General features: G+C 41.2%; 2 protein-coding genes across 6 annotated transcripts in view; one reads left to right on the top strand and one right to left on the bottom strand.

The window, feature by feature from the left end:
- Positions 1 to 18,840, bottom strand: part of tacc1 (transforming, acidic coiled-coil containing protein 1) — a 26,144-nt gene extending 7,304 nt beyond the window's left edge. Inside the window, exons 1-14 of one of the 4 annotated variants that reach the window (XM_017304818.1) lie at positions 18,735 to 18,840; positions 18,582 to 18,652; positions 12,730 to 12,839; positions 9,085 to 10,546; positions 8,477 to 8,512; positions 8,140 to 8,203; positions 7,310 to 7,499; positions 6,713 to 6,771; positions 6,388 to 6,519; positions 6,178 to 6,254; positions 5,998 to 6,041; positions 4,634 to 4,797; positions 4,445 to 4,551; positions 4,237 to 4,357 (exon numbers count right to left, since the gene is read on the bottom strand). In XM_017304818.1, the coding sequence (XP_017160307.1) occupies positions 4,237 to 4,357; positions 4,445 to 4,551; positions 4,634 to 4,797; positions 5,998 to 6,041; positions 6,178 to 6,254; positions 6,388 to 6,519; positions 6,713 to 6,771; positions 7,310 to 7,499; positions 8,140 to 8,203; positions 8,477 to 8,512; positions 9,085 to 10,546; positions 12,730 to 12,839; positions 18,582 to 18,634 (2,619 nt within the window). In that variant the 5' untranslated portion in view covers positions 18,635 to 18,652; positions 18,735 to 18,840. Of the gene's footprint in view, positions 1 to 4,236; positions 4,358 to 4,444; positions 4,552 to 4,633; positions 4,798 to 5,997; positions 6,042 to 6,177; positions 6,255 to 6,387; positions 6,520 to 6,712; positions 6,772 to 7,309; positions 7,500 to 8,139; positions 8,204 to 8,476; positions 8,513 to 9,084; positions 10,547 to 12,729; positions 12,840 to 13,923; positions 14,374 to 18,581; positions 18,653 to 18,734 lie in introns of those variants that run through there. The other 3 variants (XM_017304819.1, XM_008409402.2, XM_008409403.2) reach the window with 3 other exon arrangements.
- A 7-nt stretch (positions 18,841 to 18,847) lies between these two features.
- aggf1 (angiogenic factor with G patch and FHA domains 1) overlaps positions 18,848 to 25,574 on the top strand; it is a 7,403-nt gene continuing 676 nt past the window's right edge. Inside the window, exons 1-15 of one of the 2 annotated variants that reach the window (XM_008409407.2) lie at positions 18,848 to 18,939; positions 19,029 to 19,081; positions 19,233 to 19,456; positions 20,332 to 20,431; positions 20,517 to 20,746; positions 20,873 to 21,004; positions 21,101 to 21,301; positions 21,479 to 21,548; positions 23,633 to 23,741; positions 24,174 to 24,225; positions 24,319 to 24,420; positions 24,492 to 24,657; positions 24,752 to 24,834; positions 24,935 to 25,056; positions 25,350 to 25,449. In XM_008409407.2, coding sequence (XP_008407629.1) covers positions 19,262 to 19,456; positions 20,332 to 20,431; positions 20,517 to 20,746; positions 20,873 to 21,004; positions 21,101 to 21,301; positions 21,479 to 21,548; positions 23,633 to 23,741; positions 24,174 to 24,225; positions 24,319 to 24,420; positions 24,492 to 24,657; positions 24,752 to 24,834; positions 24,935 to 25,056; positions 25,350 to 25,449 — 1,662 coding nt within the window. In that variant the 5' untranslated portion in view covers positions 18,848 to 18,939; positions 19,029 to 19,081; positions 19,233 to 19,261. Of the gene's footprint in view, positions 18,940 to 19,028; positions 19,082 to 19,232; positions 19,457 to 20,331; positions 20,432 to 20,516; positions 20,747 to 20,872; positions 21,005 to 21,100; positions 21,302 to 21,478; positions 21,549 to 23,013; positions 23,441 to 23,632; positions 23,742 to 24,173; positions 24,226 to 24,318; positions 24,421 to 24,491; positions 24,658 to 24,751; positions 24,835 to 24,934; positions 25,057 to 25,349; positions 25,450 to 25,574 lie in introns of both variants that reach the window. The other variant, XM_008409406.2, reaches the window with a different exon arrangement.

The raw sequence follows: 25,574 nt of genomic DNA on the forward strand, positions 1-25,574 counted from the left end.
ATGTTGTGGGAAATGGACCCATGTTCTTTCTAACTACTGCTGAGCTTCTCTGTCTTTTCCATCACTGTCATCACAGTCTTGCTAGATACGATGCTCTCACTCACCATGTCACTCACCGCTACCTGTAACATTCATGTATCACTAATTCTCGTTTTAATGTAAAATGCTCTGTACCTATTGCCATCTAGTGGTAAGAAAATTACATGATTATGCAGCTAGTCTCTACTACAGCAGACACTCGAAGATGACCCAGCAGAGGGCTGCGTCCTAATAAATCTGGCTGACGCAGCACTCCGTCTCCAAAGCCGAACCATGGTTTCGTTCACACCAAGCTTAAGTGCAGCAACTCCATTTCCCTCCTGTAGTGCCAGATCGACAGCCCTCAACTTAAAAGCTGCATGATGAGTTTGAAAACATTTCCCTGTCATGCCTGATGTTAGCATGTGGTTGTTCTAAATGAAAATTAGCGGGTTCTTCTTTGATTTACAATTTTGACTTCTAAAGATTCACTTCTTGCTAGAGAGCCCCCTGGTGGTTGAAGAAAAATCCACAGAAAAGCTGCACCGGGCTACAATCCGCATGGTTCAAAGTTTAGGAAAAAGGAGCAGCTTATAGTCAGGAAAATACAGTACCGTAGCTGAAATTGAATAATTTCCACGGCACACCTGACGATCACTCACACTAGTGTGCCGCGGAACAGTGGTTGAAAAACACTGATCTAGGTCATGCTAGTTCTGCTGTTATATTGTTTTTGTCGTGTTTTAATTCTTGAGAAAGTGTGGTGGGAATTTCCCACACAGTAACATTATGGCTCCTCCTTGCAGGAACTTGCTTTTTCCCCAGACACTGACCTTACCTCGACGCCCGTTGTGTTTTACCAAATCTCTTTCTTGTTGTTACAGACAGTGGCGGACCTAGATTTTTAAAGTTGGGGGGGCCAGGACTACGTCTAGGGGGGCAAAATTTAAAATGTGTGTGCACACACACACATATACATATATATATATATATATATATAATTTAAAAAAATAACCAAACTGAATATTTGGTTATTTTCTAAGCCCCTCTGTCATTTGACATGTTATAATTAACACCTTTGACTGCCGCACATGGAGACATGATAGACTTTACGCAAAGAGTTCATCGCAGAGGAAAATAAAATCAAATAAAAGATCCTTTCTGAATATCATCTCATGGACACTGAACTAAATGCGTCTTTCTGACCAGGAGCTGACAGCGTGTTGAAGAGTTATGGACACCTTGGTTAGGAAGCTCTGTTTGGACAGGTAATTTGACAAGTAACAATAGTCCGGGTCGGACCAGAATTATTTGGACTTATACAAAGTTTTATACATTTTCTTTTCATATATTTATTATTGTTTTTCTTCTTTAGATATTAGGCTGACTTAGAATGATTCCAAATAATGTACAGGAATAACCCGGTGCTGTTACATGCCAATCATCAGGGAGGGCCACTGGGGGGGCCAATCAGATGACAGGGGGACCCCCCCAGGGTCCCCCCTCTGGCTCCGCCACTGGTTAATCAAACTGAGCTTTACATACACAGTTTTATACAAATACGGATCATTTATGTTCTTGCATTATTCCAAAGTGCAAGTTAATATAAACTAAAATATTAAAATAGCATCCAGTAAATAAAAGGTCAGTATTTATTTTCATCCATCCATCCATCCATTTTCCTGCACCCTTGTCCCTCAGTGGGGTCGGGAGGGTTGCTGGTGCCCATCTCCAGCTAACGTTCCGGGCGAGAGGCGGGGTACACCCTGGACAGGTCGCCAGTCTGTCGCAGGGCAACACAGAGACACACAACCATGCACACACACACTCACACGTAGGGGCAATTTGGAAAGGCCAATTAACCTGACAGTCATGTTTTTGGACTGTGGGAAGAAAACCGGAGTACCCGGAGAAAACCCACGCATGCACAGGGAGAACATGCAAACTCCATGCAGAAAGACCGGGGCCGGGAATTGAACCCATAACCTTTTTGCTGCAAGGCAACAGGTCTACCAACTGCGCCACTGTGCAGCCCCTAGTATTTATTTTCATCATTCAGCTTTTAACTTCACTTCTGAGCTTCTGCTAACAGCTGGAACCAGGGGCGTCGCCAGGAATTCTGGGCCTCCTAGCAAAATATTAGATTGGGTCACCCTGCGCAGCTGCTGTTACAATTTTTTGAGTCTTTTTTTGACCCATAATTTTTTTTTACAATTTTAAAGGCTTTCAACTTGCTTTCTTTGTTTCAATACCGATACTAGCACAGTATTTACTGCTCATCAATTTTACATGCAACAGTCCACATACAGTATGCAAGTAGATTGCTTAATTTTTTTCTATTAGTTTTAGATTACTGAAATATCTCTCCCCATGAGCAGCAGTCATAGGCAACGTGTAAAATACATATAAAGCAATCCGGACTTCTCAAAAATGCTATGTAGTTGCATTTTATTCAGGCTGCAGTAAATAACTTTAATAAAAAATATGTTTTCTCCATATTTGTTAAAGCCGTGTCACCATGTCGTGACAGTTTGTTATGAGACAGATAATCATTGAAAACAATCAATCTCCTCCACCTCCTTCCTGAACTAGTATTACTATCTAAACTCAGAGCCTGGCACTTATACTCCATCATAAGCAAGTAACTGTGTAGCTCGCAGAAAAAGGCCAGGAAATAGACAAAACCTGTCTTTTTATTGTTAATGCAAAAATATTATACACTTTTCATCTCTTCTCATCTGACAAGCTGAACTATTAGCAATATTGCTGCAAATTTTTCCTATTTTTCCACAATAAATGTTAAGAATTATATACCTTGTGGAAAACTAAACTGAAGAAGCTGACAAGTAATCAATGTTTACAGTTCTAAAAAGTTTTAATATATTAAGTCTAAAAATGCAAATCCCAGTGAATCATTTGCACTTTTTCAAACTGAGTAGTCTTGATAAAATGTTAGTGATTCACTCATAAGCTGATTTTGGAAATTATTTTGAGGCTTAGAACAATAATAAAGTGGTTTTGATAATAAGGTCATACAATGTTGGAGCCAAAGGTTTGTGCGAATAATTATTAAATATGAACAGATCCGCAATAGTATTTCAATTCTGGGGAGGGAAGGGCACTGAGAAGGGGGGCGTGAAAAAATTATGATATCCAGGGGGGGCATGACGGAAAATAATTGAGAAACACTGTCGTAGAGGAGCCATTATTCACAGAGGCGCCACAACTCAATAAATCAATGAAAGAAAGAAGAACGACTTTAGTCTTTCAATAAATGATTTAATTAAAATAGTAAAAAAAAAAACTGATTACATACACCATAAACTAAATATGCTACATATAAAAATGTATTTGTTTTATTTATAGAAGCCACGTCTGTAATTAGCCTGCAGTTGAATTATTGTATAATTATGAACTGCATCACCACATGTATTTAAATGTTTTTTGTTAGATCTATTTGAGGATTTTAAGACTCCAGATTTGATGAAATTCTATTTATACATTTGACCAGTTTATATGCATTTAAATTGCAGAAATGACACACATTTATAATTGATTATTCATTAGATTGTGGCATTTTAGACGGCATGAAAATCATCTCCATTCTAGTGCTAGTCTTACAGCATCAGTCGGTGATTGCCCCACTAAAATTCCTTTTATAGATGTTTCCAGTTGTACAATTTTTAATGCTGTGTGGATGTGAATTAATGTGTGAGCAACAGAGAACCTTAATTTCCCTACGGGATTAATAAAGTTTTACCTAACTTCTTACAATTTTGTTTTTTTTTAATAAATACATTAATCCATGAATAAAAAAAAAAACCTAATCAAGAACTGAATATTGTTAGCAAAAGAAAAGAAGAAATCAATTTCCCTGGAAGTGTTTATAATCTAAACCATCCAACATTCTCCACCACTGTTTAGAGAAAAAATAAGCAATGGGAACCAGTGAGGCTTGTTGGAAGTGGTTTGAACTGTGTTGTGGAAACAAAAACCACAAATTGCAACAGGGTTTGATTTGTTTCCCTTTTGTTTCCTACGTACCATTTTAACAGTCACTCACTAAAGCTGAAACACGTTGCACTAAGCATCTTTTCTCACACTAGCAGTTGAGAAAGACAATACAAAATCTATATTTCCCTCCAACAAAGCGGTCTTCTAGCGCCCCCAGAGAACAGACTCACCAAGTAAAGTGGATCTGCTGTATATTTTTTTTACCTTTTGAAGGACAGCTCTTTCAAGGGACTCCACCCTCATTTGCTCCTTCCTCAGGCTCGCATTCAGCGCCACACTCTCGGTATCGGCCTTTGCGCGCACCTGGGCTATCTCCTCGTTGGCCCTGACGGGGAGGACGTTAACAACAAGAGGATAAAACTAAATGAAGGCAAATGTAATGCCTCATCATACAGATTTAAGTAAATCTTACTTGTCCAGTTTCTCCTCAGCGTGGAGTTTTAGCGTTTGATATCTCTGCTCCTCCTGCTTGATACGAAGTAGGTAATCTTGCGCGCACTTCTTCAACACCTCCTCATTCTGAATGCACGTTTACAAGGTGTGTCAGTGGGTGTTTACGTCACACGACTCTGTTCTACATCTGAGAATATTCATCACCAACCTTCTTGAAGCCCTCCAGGACTCCCTTCATGTTCTCGTACCTCCTGAAGAGATCTGCGAAGGATCTCTCCACGGAGTTCAGGTCGGCCACGGCCTGATCGCGCTCCAACGTCAGCTGCCTGACTGACTTGCTGGAGGAGAGGCTCTTGTTCTGCTGCTGGTCCTCTGCAAGCAAACAAGTGATGGCTTCAGAAAGCCTGCTACTGTCTACGATCATGTGATGTGTTAAGTAAAGAGCATCTTGGCAAACCGTCAGACACCAACTGTCTTTATGCTACCGAGTAGATGACGATAAATAACTGCATTCACACTCTTTGGACGTTTTAACATTTTGTCATATCAAAACCAAAAACTTCATGTGGTGTCAAAATGTTTTACCATTAAAAACTTAAAAGTGCAATGAGCATTTGCATTGAAATCTTTGATGTAGTTGTAGCTTTCTATTGCTAGAGACTCATTTTTGTGCCCATTTTTCTTTGTGCAAGAGCTCAGTAAACTTTGGTGCATTTCTAAACTGTAATCTTCAAGTCTTCAGTTGATTTAGGTTGAGTTTCTTTAAATCCAGACAAAAACTTTGTGGTTTTATGATGTAAAGCCCTGTGAACGGCCTTGTTGCTGAAATGTGCTACACAAGTAAACTTGATTGAAGAATTGATTTGTTGAAAATGTACAACTAATAATTGTCCTATAAACTGAACTGGTAGATCTCTGTAATAAGTAATACTCTCCTTTACTATTTGATATGGGTTTGTTCATATTTTAATTCATTAACAAAAAAAAAAAAGTTAAGTTATTCCAATTCATGCTCATTAACTTGTTGCATAAGATCCCAGTAAAAATGCATGCAGGTTTAGGGTTGAAACATAAAAAAAAGCTTAAAAAATTTCTGATTCACAGAAGAGATTAGCAAACTCATGGCCTAGTTGTATTGCGACGTCCCAGTAGAAGTGGACATTAAAAACCTCACAATGCGTTTAGCTCACTGAACTGAGTAACTTGACTCCAGCGTAACTGATCATGAGCTTCCTGAAGACTAGAGCTCAGGTGAAAGGTCACAAAAACAAGTACGAGGTGATGCTGGCAGCATGCAGGCAGGACGAAACAAAGGGAGATACCAAGTGTTTGCTTGTGCTCTTCATTTTAAAGTGACATACTTTAAAATATTTATTTTATTTTAAAACTCAGTCAAATCTGCTGCCAACACCTCTTGTGACTTTATAAATGGTAGAGACGTAGCCTATTATTGATCAGTCTTAAAAATGTTTCTCAGGACCACAGAGACAAAACATACGTACGTTAGATCAAAAGTTTGAGGAACAAACAAGAGTATGAAGAAACATCCACCACCAGGGGGCAGAAACTTACCAATCATCTGGGCAACTGTTTTTTCATACTCTGCAACTATTTTCCTGTCAAACGAAAAGCAGCCCAGTGTTAACTTTGTCTTAAAATCCCTCGTATTATTTTACCATTTAAAAAAATAAATAAAAATAGTATCGTTCTAGAAAAGGAAGGAAAATTCTCATTGAAACAGAAGCTTCCCACCTCATTTCCATAACCTCCGCTCTGCTCTCCTCGTATTTTTGTTTCCACTCGCTGACCTCAATCTCCTTAGTGATGATCTGTTTTAAAGGAAATAGACAGATTCAAAATAAGGAGTGATATTCAGAACCAAAAAAAATAAGTTAGACTTATTAAAGTTTCATTTTGTGTGCTCAGTATCTCTCTGCGTTTGTGCATGTGGGAGCGACGTACCTCCTCTCTGATCAAGGTCAGCACCGCAGCTTTGTCCATCTCGGTAAGAGGGACGCCGTCCTGCGATAGGGCTGCCGGGTCCGGGTCGTCACGGCTGCTCAGTTTTGCAGTCTGGTGCATTGATATATCCGTCTGCGGAAGATCACAAACACTAATGTGAGCCGTTTGTGTGGTATATGTGTGGTGTCAGGAAATCACAGTGAAAAACATTATTTAAAATTATGACTAATCATCCGTTTTCAACAGACTATGGAGATCAAAAACAACTGATGCAGAAGAAACCAGGCACACTGAATAATTCATGTGGTCGCTTTGCAGCACTTACCATATCATCTTTCACACCGAAGGTGTCCTTCTCTGGCAGATGATCTGTAATCTTGATCTCTGGACATGAAAAAAAACAAACAAAAAAATCAGATCACATCAGAGAAATACAACTGTGGGTTGTATTTATTGTATCCATCAATAAAAACTGAAGTTAGAGTTTTTCTTTTTAGCCCATAATGTTAAAAAAAACGTCAAATTAACCTTACCAACTCAAAAACAAATAACTGAGTAGCTTGTATCTTGCTTTCACTAAACAACTAAATTAAACTAAAACAATACATGCACAACTTAAAAAGATCTGTCCTGACGTAGAGACGTAGGAAGCTGTTCTTTTCTCACATATAGTGTTATTTTATCTGGAACAGAATCTTTTTTTTTTTTTTTTACTTTTACAATCAGACACTCTAAAAAGCAGCTGCTGAGAAAAGTTTGACATTTTCAACTTGCACATTTAATACACTCAATGCTACATTTCTAATATACAATATGTAGAGCCTCTTTTGGGTGTTGTTTCATTCCATATCATGACTTTTTTTTAATAAACTTTCAAGTCCTCTGAGGAGAATTTCTGCACATTTCTCCCTGTCGAACTCACGATCTACAGCAGGTAAATCGCTGGACGGCTGTTTCTTCACAGCCGCTTTATTGCATTCCTGCTCCTCTCTCTCTTCCTGAGTGTCAGCCGTCTGGCCAATCAGGCCGGTAGAGGCCAGCTTCTCCTCGTCCGTGGCGTGATGAACCCGCTGAGTGATCTCCGGGGTCTGAACCACCACTTCGTCTTCTCCCTGGAAGTAATAGAGGGAGACGTTAACTTTATTACAGTCGAGTTTACTTTCTATGAATTTAATATCTGATCCCTAACTGCAGTGGTCTCCACTTTGTTGCCTCTCCTAGTGGAGATGTGTAAAAAAAAGCCTTCAAATAAATATTTTTGCATGAAATTATTCAATATTTATTCTGTTAGAGGGAAAAAAGTACTTTAAATTAATGTAACTTTCTATTTGCACTCCACCTTCTTTTTTAAATTGATGGGCATCCAGAAAGGTTTAATTTGTAATTCATGACTTCAGGTTTCAGCCCTTTGGTCTTGACAGGTGACCTTAATTATCCAAAGCTCTCTTTAGCTGTAAATCTTCTTTCTCCAGGATGTGATATTGTTGAGGGCATGAGCGCACCAGGGTAATATTTGACTGCAGAGTGATAAGTCACAGCTTTGTCATCATGCCAAGACTGGACCGCAGCGCTGGAAGCACTGCTGATGCCTCACTCAACTTGCGTAACTCAGTGTGTGTGTGTGTGTGTGTGTAAAAGTATGCCGAGGTCAAGATGTTGCACAGCAGCTGAATAATGAACACTGCAGTGTTTCTACAGTAAGGTAAAACATTCCCAGTGAACCAACCAGATAGAAAAAAATAAAAAAATTACCTGACTACAAACATCGAGGACTAGCGACTCGCTTTCATCATATTTCTGGACTTTACAGGAATTCCTGCAAAACAAGCACATGAGAATATATTAATTAGTTGTTTTTGTTTTTTTTATCCTTGAAAGGCTATTATTGTTCCTGTTTTCTATTGACATAAATATGAGATTTAGCAAGACAAATGGAAAAATCGTGCTAAGAAATACAGCAAATTAGAAAGCTAAAGTATGCTGTGTGATGAGGATAAAAAACCTCGACGCCAACAATCAGTACAGACATAGACAGAACGTGCACCGATGAGAATGAGTGAAATCATGCCTTGATAGAGAGAGTACTTACAACAGAAAACAGAGAAACTTGACTTGCTCAGATGTCCTGAGGTCGATAAAAGTGGACGAACGAAAGCAAAGATTTTGGGGGATTGCGCGACACACAACACGAGGAAAGATGGAGGGTGAGGGGGATAAAGCAGGGAGGGTTTCGACAAGGGAGCCGTGGAAGATAAAGAAGGCCGAGAGACAAAGGAAGAGGGTCTGAGTGAGTAAAAGGTGTCAGCATGTTAGTTACTTAGCTGGCAGATTAAAGTTCAAGCATATGCAGCTAATCACCGCAGCTCTAAGCACATTACCAATCTATTTATGTCTCAGTTTATTAGTAGCTTGGTATGCAGAGTATTATCTGTGCCTTCAAAGTGTCTTTTGGTATGCATATCATTGTTAGCAGTGAATTAGTCCAAGGAAGAGCCAGATCAGACCTACACAAAGCCTTGAAATGGTGTTCATACTCCCTGAACTCATAAAATCCCTATGATAGTTATTGAAGTTTGTGGTGTGAGAAGGTTCAAGGGGTGTGAATACCTTTGCAAGGCGGTGTAAGAAAATGACCGAATATGAAGCTTGCTGGACTACGGCCTTGTAATATTTTGGCTTGTGAAAAAGGAGACTTACGCTGATGCTCTCTCTTTGTTTTTCTTTGGAATCTGCTTCACTTTCTTCTCCCCAGGGGTCTGCCTCGCCTTCTGTTTGCCTTGATCTTTTACCTTTGTCTCAGGTTGGGAGGTGCCGCTGGACAAATCCTCGTTGTTCAGGGATTTTGATGCTTTGAAAGGGTCTATGGAGTCGTCGAAGTTGTCTGGGTTGAAGCTGTATGAGCCCTTTGGCAGCACAGGAGAGCTGCTCACTTTGCTGTTGCTACCAAATGGATTGAAGTTCGGGTCGTCCCACTGGCTGGGGTCAAAGTTATGAGTTCCGGTTTTGGGAATAGGAACATCGTCCAGATTCAGAGGCGCAGAGGGGTCTGTTGTTACAGGTTCTGAAAGTGGTTCTGAAACGGGTTCGGAAACGGATTGGGGAAGCAATCCTGGTGCCGTTTCTAACGCCGGTTCAGGATGAGTCGCTTCTGGTGCTGGCTCGCAAGAAGTCTCTGAGTCTTTTGGTTTCTGCTTCTTTGCAGCAGTCTTGCTGGTTGTCCTTTTCCCTCCTAATTTCTTAGGAGGGGGCTTTCTGACCACTCCTTCACCCAGACCAAACTCCAGCACCACAGGCTTTGCCTCTAAAGACTGATCTATAATTTCTGAGTCTCCTTGAGCTTTTTCGGCAGACTCACAAGCAGATGAACTCCCAAGTGGTTCTAGCCTGGGGGAAGAGCTTGAACCACATGGTGGAGGAGAGTTCTGGATTTTGGATCCGCCGCTAGTGAAAGGGTTGAAGCTGTCGTCCAGTTGGTCGAGGTCAAAGTTGTACGTAGCCTTGGAAACTGGGAGTTCTTGTTCCTCATCCGTATGAGGAGGAGGACTTACTGGAGCCTTTATTTTGAGGGATGGAGGCTTGGACTTGTTGGTTTTTGTCTTCTGAGTAGGTTCTGCAAGGCTGGGGAGATCGCTGAGATGTTCCTCTAGATCAGCGACAGGTTTCTCCTCAGGAGGCTGTGAAGCACTTGATGCTGCAGGTTCACTGCTTGGTTCTGAGTCTAGCTCAGGGACCAACGTATGGTTTTGAACTGAAGGTTCATTGCTTGGACCAAAGTCTGGTTCTGGAATAAAAGCAGAATCTGGGACTGAAGTTTCCCTGACTGGAACAGAGTCTGATTCTGGCACAAAAATAGTATCTGGAACTGGGGCCAGATCTGCGACTGGGTCTGCTTCGTGGAGGAAGTTTATCTCTTCAAGTGGCTCAGAAAGGAGAGCTGTGCTTTGAGTTTCTTCCTTCGGTGAGGCTGAATCAGGACCGGGAAAAGGATCCACATTTTCTGAGGGCTGCTCCGCTTGATCTTGGTCTTGATTTTGCACATTTATTTCGAGCTGGTCTCCCACAGGGACTGCAGGTTCATCCTGACCCATGCTGTGGCCCAGTGCAGTTTCTGGATCCCTGACAGGAACAGACACTATCAGGTTCTCCTCCTGCTCCAAATCTGAAGAAGAAACAAAACCAAAAAATAAAAAAATTATTTTACAGAACTATCATACATTAAGAGTTGACATGTTGCTAAAGAATTTCTTCCATCACATGTGAACTCATATGTGGACGATATCTGATTGGTTGACTGAAAGCAGGTTACTCACCAGCCAACTGTTCTAGTTGCTGCTGTTGCCATGGTGATTTCTTACTATGAGTGCCACGCCATAAAAGCAAAAGTAACGCAATCGAAACACAAAACAAAGCAGACCTTCGCTTATCTTGTGTTAGATCTTGCAGAAAAATAACAGAGCTGTCTGAATGCTAGCTCCAGGGAACATTTTGACATTGCAGCATATTTCAGCATGCCTGTCATTATCATCATCATCGCTCTGTTCATACAACACCATGTTGCCAAGAGACGAGCAGAGCCTGCTCTGCTTTAACCAGCTTTATGCGTTTCAAGAGTTGACACCCTAACGTAATTCCAGACACATGTGCATTCCCTTACATACTCGAATAATCAGTAACACAGTACTGTGAAAAAGTATTTGCCCCCTTTGTCACAACTACCTTTCAAATAAGTAAACATGTTAGATCAGATAAAGCACAGTTTTCATTTTCTAATTTTTTTTTAATATTGGAAAAATCTATCCAACCCAACCTGGCATTATGTGAAAAAGTAATTTGCGCCCTAACCTTCATAACTGATTGTGCCACTCTTTAGCTAAAACAAGTGGCATCAAGTGTTTGTGATACCTGTCAAAGAGTATTTTTCAATCACATGAGAGAGAGAGCGAGCGAGATGTTGAACCCCTCTGCAGGATGGTTTCAGTTCAGCCTCATCAAGCATAAATGATCAGTGATCCCACAGCATATCCATCCAATTTATGTCTGGACTTTGACTACATCACTCCAAGACCTTCTTCATTTCAAACACTCAGAATTGTACTTGCTGGTGTAATCTGGATCATTGTTTTGCTGCATAACCCGAAGTGAGCTTGAGTGTGATGAGCCGACCTTCCAGGTCCTGAAGCAGCAAAGCAGCCCCAGTTAATCACACTAGCAAAACAATTCTTGACTGGTGCGTTGTTTTTCTGAAATTCTGTGTAAATCTCTGGAAAAAAAATCCTCTTTTTTCAGAGTTTTTTCAAAAACATAATTAAAAACAAAAAAGCAGCTAAGAAAAAACTAATGCTGTTCAAGGGTCCCCAGAAGGTAAATTTAGCTCATTACAAGAAAATCTCCAGAAATTAGTCATATCCCACCAGTCTTAATAATAAGGTTGCTAAAGCAATTTATTTTCTTCTTTCTGATTTGATACCTCACCTTTAGAAAATGTTGCTGGTGCTGTTTTACAGGAAGGTTTTAGTTCTTCCGAACCAGCGGCGGCCTCACACACAATGCAACAAACCCTCTAAACAAACCTAAAAACACGCTCCGACATGCTACGTTACGTCGCTGTGACCTCTGTCAGTGTCCAGCACAAAGCAGAGCTAACCAAAGCTCGGAGCTTTTGTTCAACCTGTTGAATTCTGGAGCAAAGGTCATTCCCACACTCCTCCACAGGCCCCTCCTCTTAGTGAATCAAACGACAGAGACAGAGCATCAGACGCGATCACGCCCAAAAACTATCCACAATAAAAACTGTGTGCATTCCAGCTTAAATACCAGGTACACGGGAGGCCGCTCACTGCCTGCTCAGGTGTTAAATAACCTTGTTTACCTTTAGCAAACACTACGTGGAATCTCTATAATACAATAGGACACATCAATATTTACACAGTCACATTTAGAAAAGTATGAATTCTTAAAAAAACAAACAAAAAAAATTTATCTCTTGCTAGATTTTTGAAATAACTGACATCATGCAGCCATAGCGTCATCAGTTAAGACGCACGTCTCATTTGCGACCAAAAGTTAGGATTTTTCATGAACCGCAGCATTTTTTCTTTTGTTTAAGATGATGTCACGCCTGAATAGTTAGTGGAACATCAAATGACTCTTGTTTCCATGGCAACCTTGAGAATAAAAGGAATAGTGCCCAAAGTATTTGAACATGCACTTCCCTTAGATTGCTGAGATTTAATAAGAACCTCCAGGTTTCCTGAAGAGTCACAAATGCTGCTGCTCTTCCCCTCCCGTTTTTGTTTTCTTTTTCCTCTCCTTCTGCCTGTCGTTGCTCTGCAGCGGCCTCACCTGCTTTGCCTGCATCGGTGTTATTGTTCTCCAGCTCTCCCGGGACGGGCGGAGGGGCGCGGACGGGAGTCGCTGCTTCAGGGGTGTCAAAGTGACCCTCAGAGTCCGAGCTGCAGCACGTGAAGACATGAGAGAAAGCAGAAAAACTATTACATAACTCCAGAGCAATGATCACATTACGAACGCAGAGAGTCAGCGGGTGTGATGCATCTTCTCCTCAAACAAAAATAGCTGTACTATTACTGTTATTATGCAAGAATTTATCATAAAAACACACTTAAAGCTTTAAAAGCAAAAATCCTTGGATTTGTGGCTATTATGTAATCAGTTAACATATGCATTTTTGTGAAGCTTTGCATTATCTTGCAAAACCCCTTGTGCTTGTAAAAAACATACAAAAATAAAACCTCAAACTTATTACCCTTTTATTTGATGCACCAAACTGACCTATTTGATGCACCAAACTGACCTATATTGAGCTTAACTTCGCACTTCGTCGTTGCAGAAACATTGTAACACTATCTAATCTGAAACTATAGGAGGAAGAGTAACCAAAGCCAAAGTAACGCATACATAAAGGAAGAGGAAGTACATGCAGGACAGCCTACTATTTCCTGTCACACTCTAAGAACAATACAGTTTATAACACGAGAAACGCAGAAGAAAACATAAAACGTGCAGCCTTTTAAGATATATGGGCCATTCTTGACTATAACAATTTACAGGGCAGATTAAATCAGACATATCTCTGTGATGTAATCACTCTAGAAAGCCCCCGAAGGTCAGTATATTGGCTGATACTGTATCAGTGCAGGAATGGAAGGGTGGAAGTCTTCTGAAAGTAGTCGTCGTGTTTGTATCGTGGTGGAACAGAGGCAGAAATAATGTCAACACCGTGGACACGAGGCACACACACTGATGATTTCAGCACGTGCTTGCAGGTTTTGAGTGAATGCTGCGTGAATTAGGGTTGGTGTTATGAAGCAAAAGAAAGACAGACAGGGACAATTTAAAGCACAGACCCAACAGAGACACGCCAGCACTTCACAAAACGTCTCCACCAGAATGTCACTAAAATTCAGTCTCCCAATCCAGTAGGTTAGAGGCACATGGACAGAAGTCCCCCCTCCTCCTTCAGCGCAGGCGACGTGAACCACTCTGCCTGGAGTCTCAGGGCTTCAGCACAACACTTGCCTGCTGCCTTGAGATCTCTCCTCCTCTTCTTCCTCTTCTCTCCTTCCCCACTGCTCCCTCTCCTCGTTGGCCTCCTGCCCTTCTTCTCCATCCTCCTCTCCCCCTCGCACCGCCGTCCACGTCCATTTGGCCCATGACACCGGAGACAGCCAAGACATCGCTCCTTATTCGACGAAGTTCCCCAGCCTCCAGCTGACTCACCAGTAACCAGGGCTTGGCTTCCAGTACACCTTTCACTCTCTTCCTCAGATTTCCACTGCTCTCACATCTCTCCATGAGTTCCCAGATTCACATGAAGAGAAGGAGACATCTCTCTCCCTTTTATTTTTAACCCTGCTTTTCCGTCTTCGTCTGTTAGTAATTTCCAGTCACGCTGACACGTCCCTCCGTGGCAGAATACCTCAGCTCTGATCAGCTGGTTTCTCAAATGCTTTGCCGACTCTCCCTCTCTCTCCCTCTCTCTCCTCCTCCTCCTCCTCCTCCGAACCTCCTCCATCCTCCCCGCTCCACCTCGGAACAGCTCATAGGCAAAAACTGCAGTGGGGGTGGAGGAAGTGAGCTGTAAGCCTTAAAAACTCATGGCTGCTTTGATGACTTCCCCTGTGGTTGACGAATGGTATGTCCCTGTCAGCCCGCTCTTCTACTCTAAACTAGAAAAAAAAAGGGCCACAAAACAAATACAGAGGGAGGAGTAGGAGGTAGAGGAGGAGCTGAACTCTTGGGGCTCTGTGTTTTATAGTCCAGAGAGAGGTTAGGAATGTGGGGGCTGGATCTTAAAGACTTATTAGTCTCCCCCCTCCTCCCTCAGGCTCTTCAGCAGCAGCTAACCGTTTCCTCCACGCTGCGGCAGGAAGGCATGCATGACTCGGGGAACCAGTTTTGTTGAACAGCCTCAGGAGAACTACCTTGCTGGGTTCAATCTGTCAGAGGAAACACTAAACCACTAAGCAGAGCACCGCCACACAAGTAATTACACGGTGGCATGTTGATAAGTAAAATGCTTGGGAATATTTGAGGAGCGAGTCAGAAACAAAGCAAAAAAAAAAAAAAAAAAGTTTTTTGATGCGGGGAACGGAAGCATGTTTTTAAACCACTACATCTCACAAATAAAACTATGTAGAAGCACAGGTCTAAGCTATTTTTAGACTTCAAAGCTTCCCGTCACTCATGGTTTGAGAAGATTTGGGATAGCAGCAGCATGTTTAACGGAGAAGAAAACTGATTTTTTTTTTCTTTTTTCTGCTATTTGTAGGACAAACAGCACAGTCTCTCTCTGCCTTTAGATGTTTTCAAACAAATATCTTCAGACTCCCACTTTTTACATCACATAAACAAGTTTATACATCTAAAAATTTGAGTTCATTTTCACCCAGAATCTAAACTTTCTAAACCCTAACTTTTTAAGTTTACATACATTTTTAATTATTATTATTTTTGAATAGCATTGACTTCAAACTTTATGACATTTTCGTGAATTCCTAAAAATAGTCTGCAAGATTTTTGATTCATTCCTAAAAAAACACAAATCTACAAAACCTCATTATTTTGGCATTTAGCAAATAGAAATTTTCAGGACAATTGATAATCCTAATTGTTCTGAAAAAATGTAGTCAATTTTAATGTTTTGCAGTAATATTGCGTCTTTTAATAGTGTGTGTGTGTGTAAACATTTTTTTTTTCTGTAAATGAAAACAAATCCCATGAACTATGATATTGGTCCTGACTAAATTACACAATTCTTCAGAAAGTAATAACAAAATACTTTCCAGAGTCAAGATGTGAATGATCAAGAAGCCACAACAATGGCAAAGTCTATGAAAGGCTAAATTTGTGTTCACAGATGGTCTTGTTGTGAATTACCAGTCTTTTTCACACTCTAAAGAGTTTTGCGATGTGTCTTAATTTTATTACTCCCCTCATAGAAACCTTTTTGTGCTTTACTCTCCAGGGCCAGATATTTTTGCCGTGCAGCAGCGGAGCGAGCAAACTCTCTGAAATTCCACGAAGGAGCAAAGACACATAACCTCAGTCAGACTCAGAGTTTCCACATTATACCAGAAAGGGAGGAGTTTCTGTTCTACCCACTTATTTTTGCGATCTACGCTGGGCTTGTGGTTGGAGCGAACAGGGACAGCGCACGCATTGACTGCAGGATCTCTAAAAGGATTTTTCTGAGGGAACAGCAAACAATTTCCGTCTTGAATATTAAACCGTTATTTTAAGACAAAAAAAAGAAAATTAATTAATCAGCAATTAAACATCACTGGGCAGCAGACCAGACGATTCTTTGAGGCCGCTCTCCCACCACCAACACAAGCCTCAGAGCTCCTGCCAAGAGGTATGACGCTCCACCAGAATCCAAACACAACCCAAAAGAGCTCAGATTTCAATCACAGCAGGGAGGAACCCTGCAGGCGTTTTCAAGAAAACAGCAAGTCCCTTAAACACGACGTAAAACAAACTTGCCGAATCCTATTCAGACTTTAGCGTAAAAGTGACCAATGACCAAAATCTGTTTAGTCTGTGGGTCGTTTCCGATTTAACTCGCTATAACAAATATCTGCAAAAGACGTAACTGATAAAAGGGAAACATTTTTGGTTTTTACTTTAGGTATACTGCAACCCTTTATATATATTTTCTCTCTATAAACAGAGCAAGAGACAATAGAGAAGCCACGTGATTATGTAACGGTCCTTCCTGCCGGCCTAAGATCAGTCTGCATAGCTTGGCCTTGGCTATGTCCTGTAAATCTATGTGACAGAACCAGGCGTTCCAGGAAATTATTGAATGTACAAACAAAGGAGCAGAAAGGTCAGAGGAGGAAGAACTGTCAAGTGGAGGAGGAAGACGGGGAGCAGAGGGACAGATCCAACCAGAGGGAGAGATACAGATGAGAACGAGGAATAAGGGAGAGGAACAGCGACGGGCTCACAAATCAGCTTGAGTCAGCATAATGAAATATACACTTCTGCCTTGGGAAGAATCTAATACTGTATTTGAGTTTTAAGTGGCACCAGCTGAAAATGTAAAGAACTATTTTTAACAAGCTGGAAAACTGCTAACAGATGTTTGCTATCGCATTATTTTTCTGCTCCTCTGGTGAAAAAGAAACCGACGCGTTGGTACTTTGGTACTTTTTTTTTTTTACATGACTTCTGGAAATTATTATTTCCAGATTTCATGGGCTGTGCTGACATCTAGTGGTCAATGTCTGTCACTGAAATCTAGTGGTCAATGTCTGTCACTGAAATCCAAAACTGGACTTCCTTAAAATGTTTTCCAGTGTTGAAACTAAAAAACTAGCAATGTTACCTCCATGTAGTACTTGAGTTCAGGGATGTTTATCCTTGAATGAAAGGCCCACTGAGTGATAACCTCCTTCTGGGCTCAATAGAATTTGGGGCAGATTAAAGACTTCATAAACCAATACCATGTTTGCAGAGAATATATCATCAGCACAGAATAATTCAGTACAGTTTTAACTTGTTTAACTTTCCATTAAATGTTTCATGATCTAAAAAGGATCTTTCTCAGTACAGTCCACAGCTTAGGAGTCTAGATAGTTGATATTTTAGAATCAGCAAGTCAAATGCCAACTTTTAGCGTCATTAGTGTCTCCAGCATCGATGGGGCTAACGGTCAGCATGATGACGAGAAGGCCTTTCAGCCTCAAAGACTTTGTGCTCGTCATCGACAAACTGTGAAAATACCAGAACAAACAAACAAAAAGCTGGTCAGCAATTTTAAGAAGGGTTTGATTTATGTGTCGTCAGTAAAGGCTTTCCATTAATTATTGAGAAAAACAAAATGTGTAGGGCACCAAAACAGTTTCTAGTACAGAGACCCCGCATCATATCAAATTGACCCTGTTCCTCAGTCTCTCTCTCTCTTTTCATCATTATACTTATTTATTGGTCTTTTTTTGTCCTCTGAAGGTGTTGTTTTGTGGTTTTAGTCTTCTAAAGTAAACCATGACAAGTTGATAAAGCAGCTTTCTCAACTATTTTTTTATTGTGTCATGGTACTGACTAGTAGTTTCTACTTGATATCAGTAAAATTCCACGTTTTAACCATAACTATCCAATTAGCACATTACATATAGATCAGATACAGGCAGTAAATGGGCCAAAGAATTTAACGTCAGAAGATTGTAACAAACTACATAGTGGCTACAAGTAATTTTCACGTACAGGAGCAGTTCTAGTAAAAAAAAAAGTAGACTCTCCCTACAGTTATATTAGTAAATTAGCAAATGTGTTTTTCTTAGATAAAAGTACTATATTAAAATAACCTTTAAGCAGGTATTAAACATATTTTTCATTAACCCCACAGTTGTGTTTTAAAACAGTGTTTTATTGGTCTGATATTTTAATTCTAAATTTCTTTTAATTTTTTAAAATTACATTTTCTTTAGCCGTGACAGGTGAAAATCACCAGGCTTTAAAACATCAGGCTGTATAATTAACATGTATAATGTGCTTCACTGAGTTGTTGAAATGAATAAAGTTTTCAATTACCCAATATGATACAATTTTCTGTAAACCTATTTGAAACCCAGTTAAGACCAACTGGTTGGTTTGATGAGATTCCATTTGGTCAACCAAACTGAGTCCAATACATGAGGCTCACTGAGAGCTCGGGCCCATTTAGTACTCACCAATGCTGAGCAAAATCCATATAAGACTCAGATGCAGCCATGTTTTCCCCCATATAACTCTAAAGTTGACTCTGAAAATAAAACTCACACTTGACAACCAAAAAAAACATGTATTTAACTGCAGATAAGACAAACGTTTAAATGCTAACTTACCGCTCCATTTAGTGGACAGAATTCGAAGGCCAACAAACAACAGTGAACATTTCACGGCTTTGATGCAGGGACTAACCGCGGTCGCCGCCAGGTGGCGACAACAGGGTTTACAACTGGCGCCAGACCTCGAAGAAGAATCACTTCCGCCGTGAGTTAATGGCGGTTGCGAGCAGGGTGGACTGTAAACATTTCAGCTGTCTTAACTGTAACTGTCTAATTGTCCTCAAAACATGTACTGGGCTGTTGTGTCCAACACGCTTGGAAGTTACAAGATGTTTATGTTCAACTTTTCAGGTCGCCGCGTTGAGGACGAAATCGCCTACCGCTCGGAGAAAACAAAGCAAACGGTAAGAAAGAAACATGGAGTCCGGCTGTATTTAATTGATTGATGTCTGGACCGTTTATTATCCAAGTAGTGGGTTATTATCAGAAAGGGTCGGTGGATTTAGATTCCGTTTTGCGAGTATCTCAGTTAAGAACGCGTTGTTCCCGCTGCAGCTTTCGCTGTCGTGGTTCCAGTTTTCCGAATGGAGGAGGAAGAAGAAGCGAGGGGAGAGGGAGACTCGGAGTGTGAGGTGGCTGAGCTCCGTCTGAGAGTTGAGTCATTGAAACAGGAGCTGAAGGAGTGCCGAGCCGAGCTCACCAAGTTACAGAAGCAGCTGAGCCACTCCGAAAGGCTGCAGAAGAGCACCGAGAGCTACAACGAAGACCTGAGGAAGCAGGTCAGCTATTCAAGATGTACTCCCGCCTTGCAAAAGTATTCACACCTCTCACCTTTTCCACATTTTGTCACAAACCTCTGCGGATTTCATTCGGGTCTTGCGTGATACACAAATAGTACAGAGTTGTAAAGTGGAAGAAAAATAGTTTTCAGATTTTCCTACAAGAGCAGATTTGAAAAGTGTGCATTTGCGCTGGCTCATTTGCTCTGATGAATCTTAATAAATCGAGTACAGGCCAGGGACCAATTTGTGGAGAACTTGAATTAGTGACATGTTGGTCATCCAGCGTTTCTCAATTCCGGTCCTCACGCCTCCCTGCCCTGCCCTGCATGTTTGAGGTGTTTCCCTTCTGCCACACACCTGAATTGAATATTTTGGTGATAAACAGGTTTCTGCAGTACTTGATGGTCATGCAATCGTTTGAATCAGCTGTTCTGGAATAGAGGCACATCTAAAACATGCAGAGCAGGGGCACCTGAGGACTGGAATTGAGAAGCTTACGCCAAGTAGAGTACACGCAAAACGAATGAAACTTAATGCTACACATTACCTAAAGCACCCCATGTCCATTTTCAGATTTTTTTTTTAAATTCAAACAATAAGTCTAATTTCTGTTACTTTATATTTTTGATCTACTTTGTGTTAGTTAATATAAATTTGAAATGAGATGGAGTTTGTATTGTAAAAATTCCCAAAATGTGGAGATTTTAAGAGATAAAAATAATTTTACAAGCAACGTTCTAAAAAAAAATTTTAGTCCACGCTCATGATGTCAGGAAATATTGTTGAGCTTAAAGCAAAGCTTAATATAATGTTAAACTGGGTTGATTATGTTAGATGAAAGTCTTTGCTATTGTTTTTTTGTGCGACTCCAGGTTGACCAGCTCAGTGCAGAGATTCATGAGCGAAAGAAGAAAGAGAAAGACAGAATCAGCTGTGAAACTCAAACAGAAGAATATGTGTGGACAGAAACTGGTGCGTATGCGTATCATCACAACCGGAACATGTAAATAAATTTAGTTAACATCACAAATAACGTTCAGGATCCCCCCCCCCTTAGATTACTACAATTACTACTATGGAGGCTACTGTCCTGAGGGGGCAGATTCCCAGGAAGGTCTGGACCTGACGACAGCAGCAGCAGCTGAGGGTGTTACTGATCCCAGTACGGCGACGGCAGCTGTGGATGTAACTGATTACAGTACGGCGGTAGACGCATCGACAACGAATGAAGCAACGGCCCCAGATGCGTCCGCTTCAGCAGAGAGCAGCGAAGTAGCTCCAGCAGAGGTTTGCTTTTCTATGAGTGGATTCAAAATAATAAAAACGTAGCGTTTTTAAGTCCGTTGTAGTTGGCTTAAAATCTGAGTTGGCCCTAACCCTAACCCTATTCATTCATAATAATGTCTGCTTCAGGGAGGTGATGCGGGCTCCATAGCTGACATGCTGAGGGCCACAGCTGAAGAAGCCATGACGCAGACCGGCTTCGTCTTCGATGAGACGTCCGGCATGTATTACGATCACAGCACGGGCTTCTACTACGACTCGGTTTGTTGGTTTTCTTTGAGATTGCTCGTTTGGTTGAGTGCCAGATTAAGTGTTCGTTGCTCATTTATATTGCAAACTTTCTTCTTTTCCCTCCAGGTCAGTCAGTTGTATTATGACGCCAACACAGGCATATACTACTACTACGACGCAGAAAGCGGACGGTATCAGTTTCACTCCAGGATCGAGGTGCCTGCTGCGCAGAGCTCTGCCGAGCATTCCCAAGAGACTCACGTTCCCGACAAGAAATGGAGAAAGTTCCCAAAAGCAGTCAAGAAAGCGTCTCATCAGGATGAGGGGGTAAGTAACGACGAGGTGCAGCGCATCGTTACTTTGAAGTGTTTGGCGGCTGGCTTTTTAAAGTTGCCGTTCCCCTTCATTCCTCTTGACGTTTCTGGGTCTCAGTCTTTAAATGTTTGCTGATTGTGTTTGTGATGATGCGGGATAGTTGACTGAAAGACTATTCTTCTGACCTAGGTTCAAGATGTGACTAACTCTTTGGCTAAAATGAGGATTTGCTCTTACTGGAAAACTCCCTCCTACAGAGGTATAACTTTAGTTTTACACTACAGAATAATGAAGTACGGTGACATGCTTTAGTGATGTGAACAAATAATAATAGATTTTTTTTAAATTTTTTATTTTGCAGTAGTATAATCTCACTCTAAACAACAGAGAAAAATGAGACATTTACTTTTAGTAGCTGCATTTAGAAAAAAATCCCAGATTATGTGATGACCTCTGCTTTGACACCTCTGCTGTGTCAAAGCAGCAAAGGACGATGTAAATATGGGTTGTAGTATGAAAATAGAAAGGGTCACTTGTTTTTCTCCTCGGATTCTGGGTAGAGTTTATATCTGGGTCTTGAGACGGCCATTGAGGGAGGTTGGTTTTTCTTTCTGGTCAAACATTTTTATTAATTTGGCCACTTGTTTTAATTATTTTTCTATTGGAAAACCCATTTTTGGATTTGTGGTTGAGATAGCCAAATATTTTAATAAAAATTTCCAGATTTTTTTTTTTTTAAGATCTCATGATGATATTGTTACAAGATTTCCTACTCCATAGCATTACCAATCCTCTGCCATACTTGGTTCATCATTTGTTCCACACTAGACCGTGTGTTGCAGAAAAGCTCAATCTTCGTCCCACCTGACCAAAGCACAGAGAGTTCCAGTGTAGTACTTTCTGATGAAAGGAATAAAAGCTTTTTTGTTGTTGTTTGTTTTCTTGCCTGCCTCCCAAACAACTAGTTGACATGAGCATCACATCTGATGGTTGCTGTGTAGATTTGGTGGCTGCAAGACGACACTTTTGTTCCGGCAATGTAAATATGGGTCGTCCAGCGCAGCAGCCAGCAGCTAAACGAACTGGGCTTCCGTGTCACGTCATATTCGTACCCCAGAGAAACAAAAAATAAATCGTTATGATGAAATGTTCCTTGAATCCGTCATCATCCTAAAACAAAATGTATAATTTAAGAAAAAAAGATTCAGTTACATTAATTTGAAAAAGAGTTTTAGGAGTACCGGGTTTTCTTTTCATTCCATAGATTTACAAAGTAAAAGGTTGGATTTCTTAACATTTTTCTGTGTGATTATGATATTGCTATAAGATGAATTAATTTTAAAGCACTTATCTTTACCAGGGGTCAGGAATTATTATTATTATTATTTTTTTATTTTTTATTTCTCCATTTAGTCAGAGATTTTTTGAAAATGCAGCTTTTTTTTTTACTGCCACTGCACCAGCCAGATGCTCATCTCGTTACCAAGGGAACAAAATATGCTAGTCTATAGTTGACGTAGTAAACCTCCCTTTGCAAATCTTGATGCATATTAAAACCTTTTTTTGTAATTCCCGACATAATTTGGGAAGCATTGTGATGAATTGACTTTAAAGACTGAGACTCAGAAATGATCATGTGACTGAGATTTGGGATCGACGGTAAAAAGTCAGCTGGCCTGCTGCCGTTCAGCATGGTAATCTCACTGCTGACTGTCTGGTGGCAGGAACACAAACCGGACGAGGCAAACCCAGAAACGGAAGAAACCGAATCCCGAAAACTGCACCGGAGGTCTCGCAGTCCAGACTTATCCAAGAGTAAAAGAGATTCTTCAAAACACGGGAAAGAGCGGGACAAATCGCCATCGCGGAGAAGGCGGCTGAAGAACGGCTCGCACCACGAGGAGAAGAGCAGCTCAAGAAAGAAGAGGAAGAAATCTAAGTCAGAAAAGCATGAAAAGAGGAAGAAGAAGAAGAGGAAGAGGAGCCCGGTTCAGAGTGAGGAGTCGGAGGGCAACAGCGAACCAGAGGAGGGCGAGATCACAGAGTCTGAAAAGGAAGATCTGGAATCCGCCTCGTCGCCTTCATCGTGTTCCAGCCCCAAACATTCCAGGGAAAGTCCTGAGTCAGAAATGGAGGTGCAGAGCCAAGAAGGTGAGAGGAGAAAAATCCCCAACATTTGAGAAGCGAGGTGTGCAGATCTCTCAAAGCTTGGTTCTGGGATGGTTCGTTAAATCTGTACATAACATCAAGTCAGATCTCCCAATCAGTGATTTGATTGCCATGAAACTTTTTGTAATTCTCTGTTCTGCCGCTAACCCGGCCGGTTTGTTTCGTTCCTTCCAGTTAACAACTTCTGGCCCCCCTGTGTGAGAGTGACCGTGGTCAGGTCTCCGGCGCTGCAGGTGGGGACTCTGTTCATCATCACAGCCGACTCTCCGGCCACATTCGGCAGGTTGGTTCTCTTCTTCTCAGCTGTTTATGCGCAGCGCTGGCAAAAGTATTCATGCAATCATATCACACAAATCTCTATGTGCTTTATTGGGATTTCATGTGTTAAACCAAAACAGAGTTCTGAATAATAACGCCACTTAAAACTAACACAATTTTTGCCATTTTATTTTCAAATACAAATTGGAGTTACTGTGTTTCCCGTTTGCAATCCTAACGTAATTTTTTTTTATTTTTTTTTAGCAATTCACTAATTTGTACTTCTTTATGTTAACCTACAAATAAACTCTGTAGGTTCCTTTAAATTTGTGGGTCTAACATAAGAAAATGTGGTGTCAAATCCTTTATAAAATGACACTCCTGCTTTTTGAAACCATTTATGTTAATTGATTAACTGAGCAAAAATCAATCTTCTACTTTTTGTGTTTCTTTGCAGGGAAAAAGACATGAACCATGCAGTTCGACTACCAGAAATGGGAGTCAGCAAGGTAAAAACTCCCTGCTTTGCTTTTTCTGCAGGAGTCTTAACTATTCCCACGTTTTCCCTGCAGCGTCTCTAAACGTTGCACGTTTGGTTCCAGTTCCATGCGGAGGTGTACTTTGACCAGGAACAGCAAAGCTACATGCTGGTGGACCAGGGGAGCCAAAACGGGACGGTCATTAACGGAAACCGCATACTGCAGGTCGGCACTTCGTCTCGGTGCGTCGAATAAGAAGCGAAACCTTCCAGTTGAACTCTGGTGTCCACTTGCAGCCCAAAACCAAGTCGGAGCCTCATGCACTCATGCACGGGGATGAGGTCAAGATGGGAGAGACCGTGCTGTCGTTCCACATCCACTCAGGCACCGACACCTGTGACGGCTGTGAACCCGGACAAGTCATGGCTCACATCAGCAAGCACAGGAGGGAGGAGAGCGCCGGTGAGATAACAAATCCACTGGGGGGGGGGAAAGCAGACATTTGTACAAGTTGTTTAAAAGCATCTGATGTTGGCGTTCTCCTTGTTGCTTCTAGAAGCTCCTGGCCTCAGCAAAGAAGACAAAGAATCCCTGAGACAGAAAGAGCTGAAGCAAATGAAGGCCAAATATGGACTGCAAGTGAGTGTTTAGGTGACCTGCAGCTGGATTTAGGGTTAAAATGTACATCAAGGTTTTTTTTTTTTTTTTGTTTACACGGTTGGTCATCTGTTCAATATAGAGCAACGAGGAGACCAAAGCCCTGAGGAACCCCAAGTACAGGGACAGAGCAGAGTCTCGCCGGCAGAATGTGGGCAGCGAAGGCGTTTTCCAACGGGACGATGCACCCGCTTCTGTACACGAGTAAGTCTGAAAAAATCTGGATCAGTGTGGAAGAGAAAAACGGCATGGAAAAATGATTGACTTCATGTCTGATTTCATTCCTTTTTGTACCATTTAGGAGGTCCTTCTTTCCTTCCTTCCTTTCTTGCAGGTTCTGTACGCAAAGCCTGGTCACTGTAGAATTATCTGCCATAATTTGACTGAATTGTAGTGTTTTTAAGAGGAGGGGAACTGAGAACACTGAAGTTTTTACACGGATAATGCACTGGAACCCTGTATGTTGCTCATATGTTATTGCTTTCTATCCTTTTAAGGGAGATCAGTGAAGTCAACAAGGGGCGGAAGATGCTGGAAAAAATGGGCTGGAAAAAAGGAGAGGGGCTGGGAAAAGAGGGACGTGGGATGAAAGATCCGGTGAGTTAATCTTTTGTTAGCCAAACATCTACCAATGACATGTCCAGAGACTGGAATTTTTGTTTTTGTTTCTCTTTTGGTGAAATTCTGAAAATGTGATTTTCAGACAGAACTGATAAAAGGTT

Source organism: Poecilia reticulata, linkage group LG5 (genome assembly GCF_000633615.1).
Source record: "Poecilia reticulata strain Guanapo linkage group LG5, Guppy_female_1.0+MT, whole genome shotgun sequence".
Lineage (NCBI taxonomy): Eukaryota > Metazoa > Chordata > Actinopteri > Cyprinodontiformes > Poeciliidae > Poecilia > Poecilia reticulata.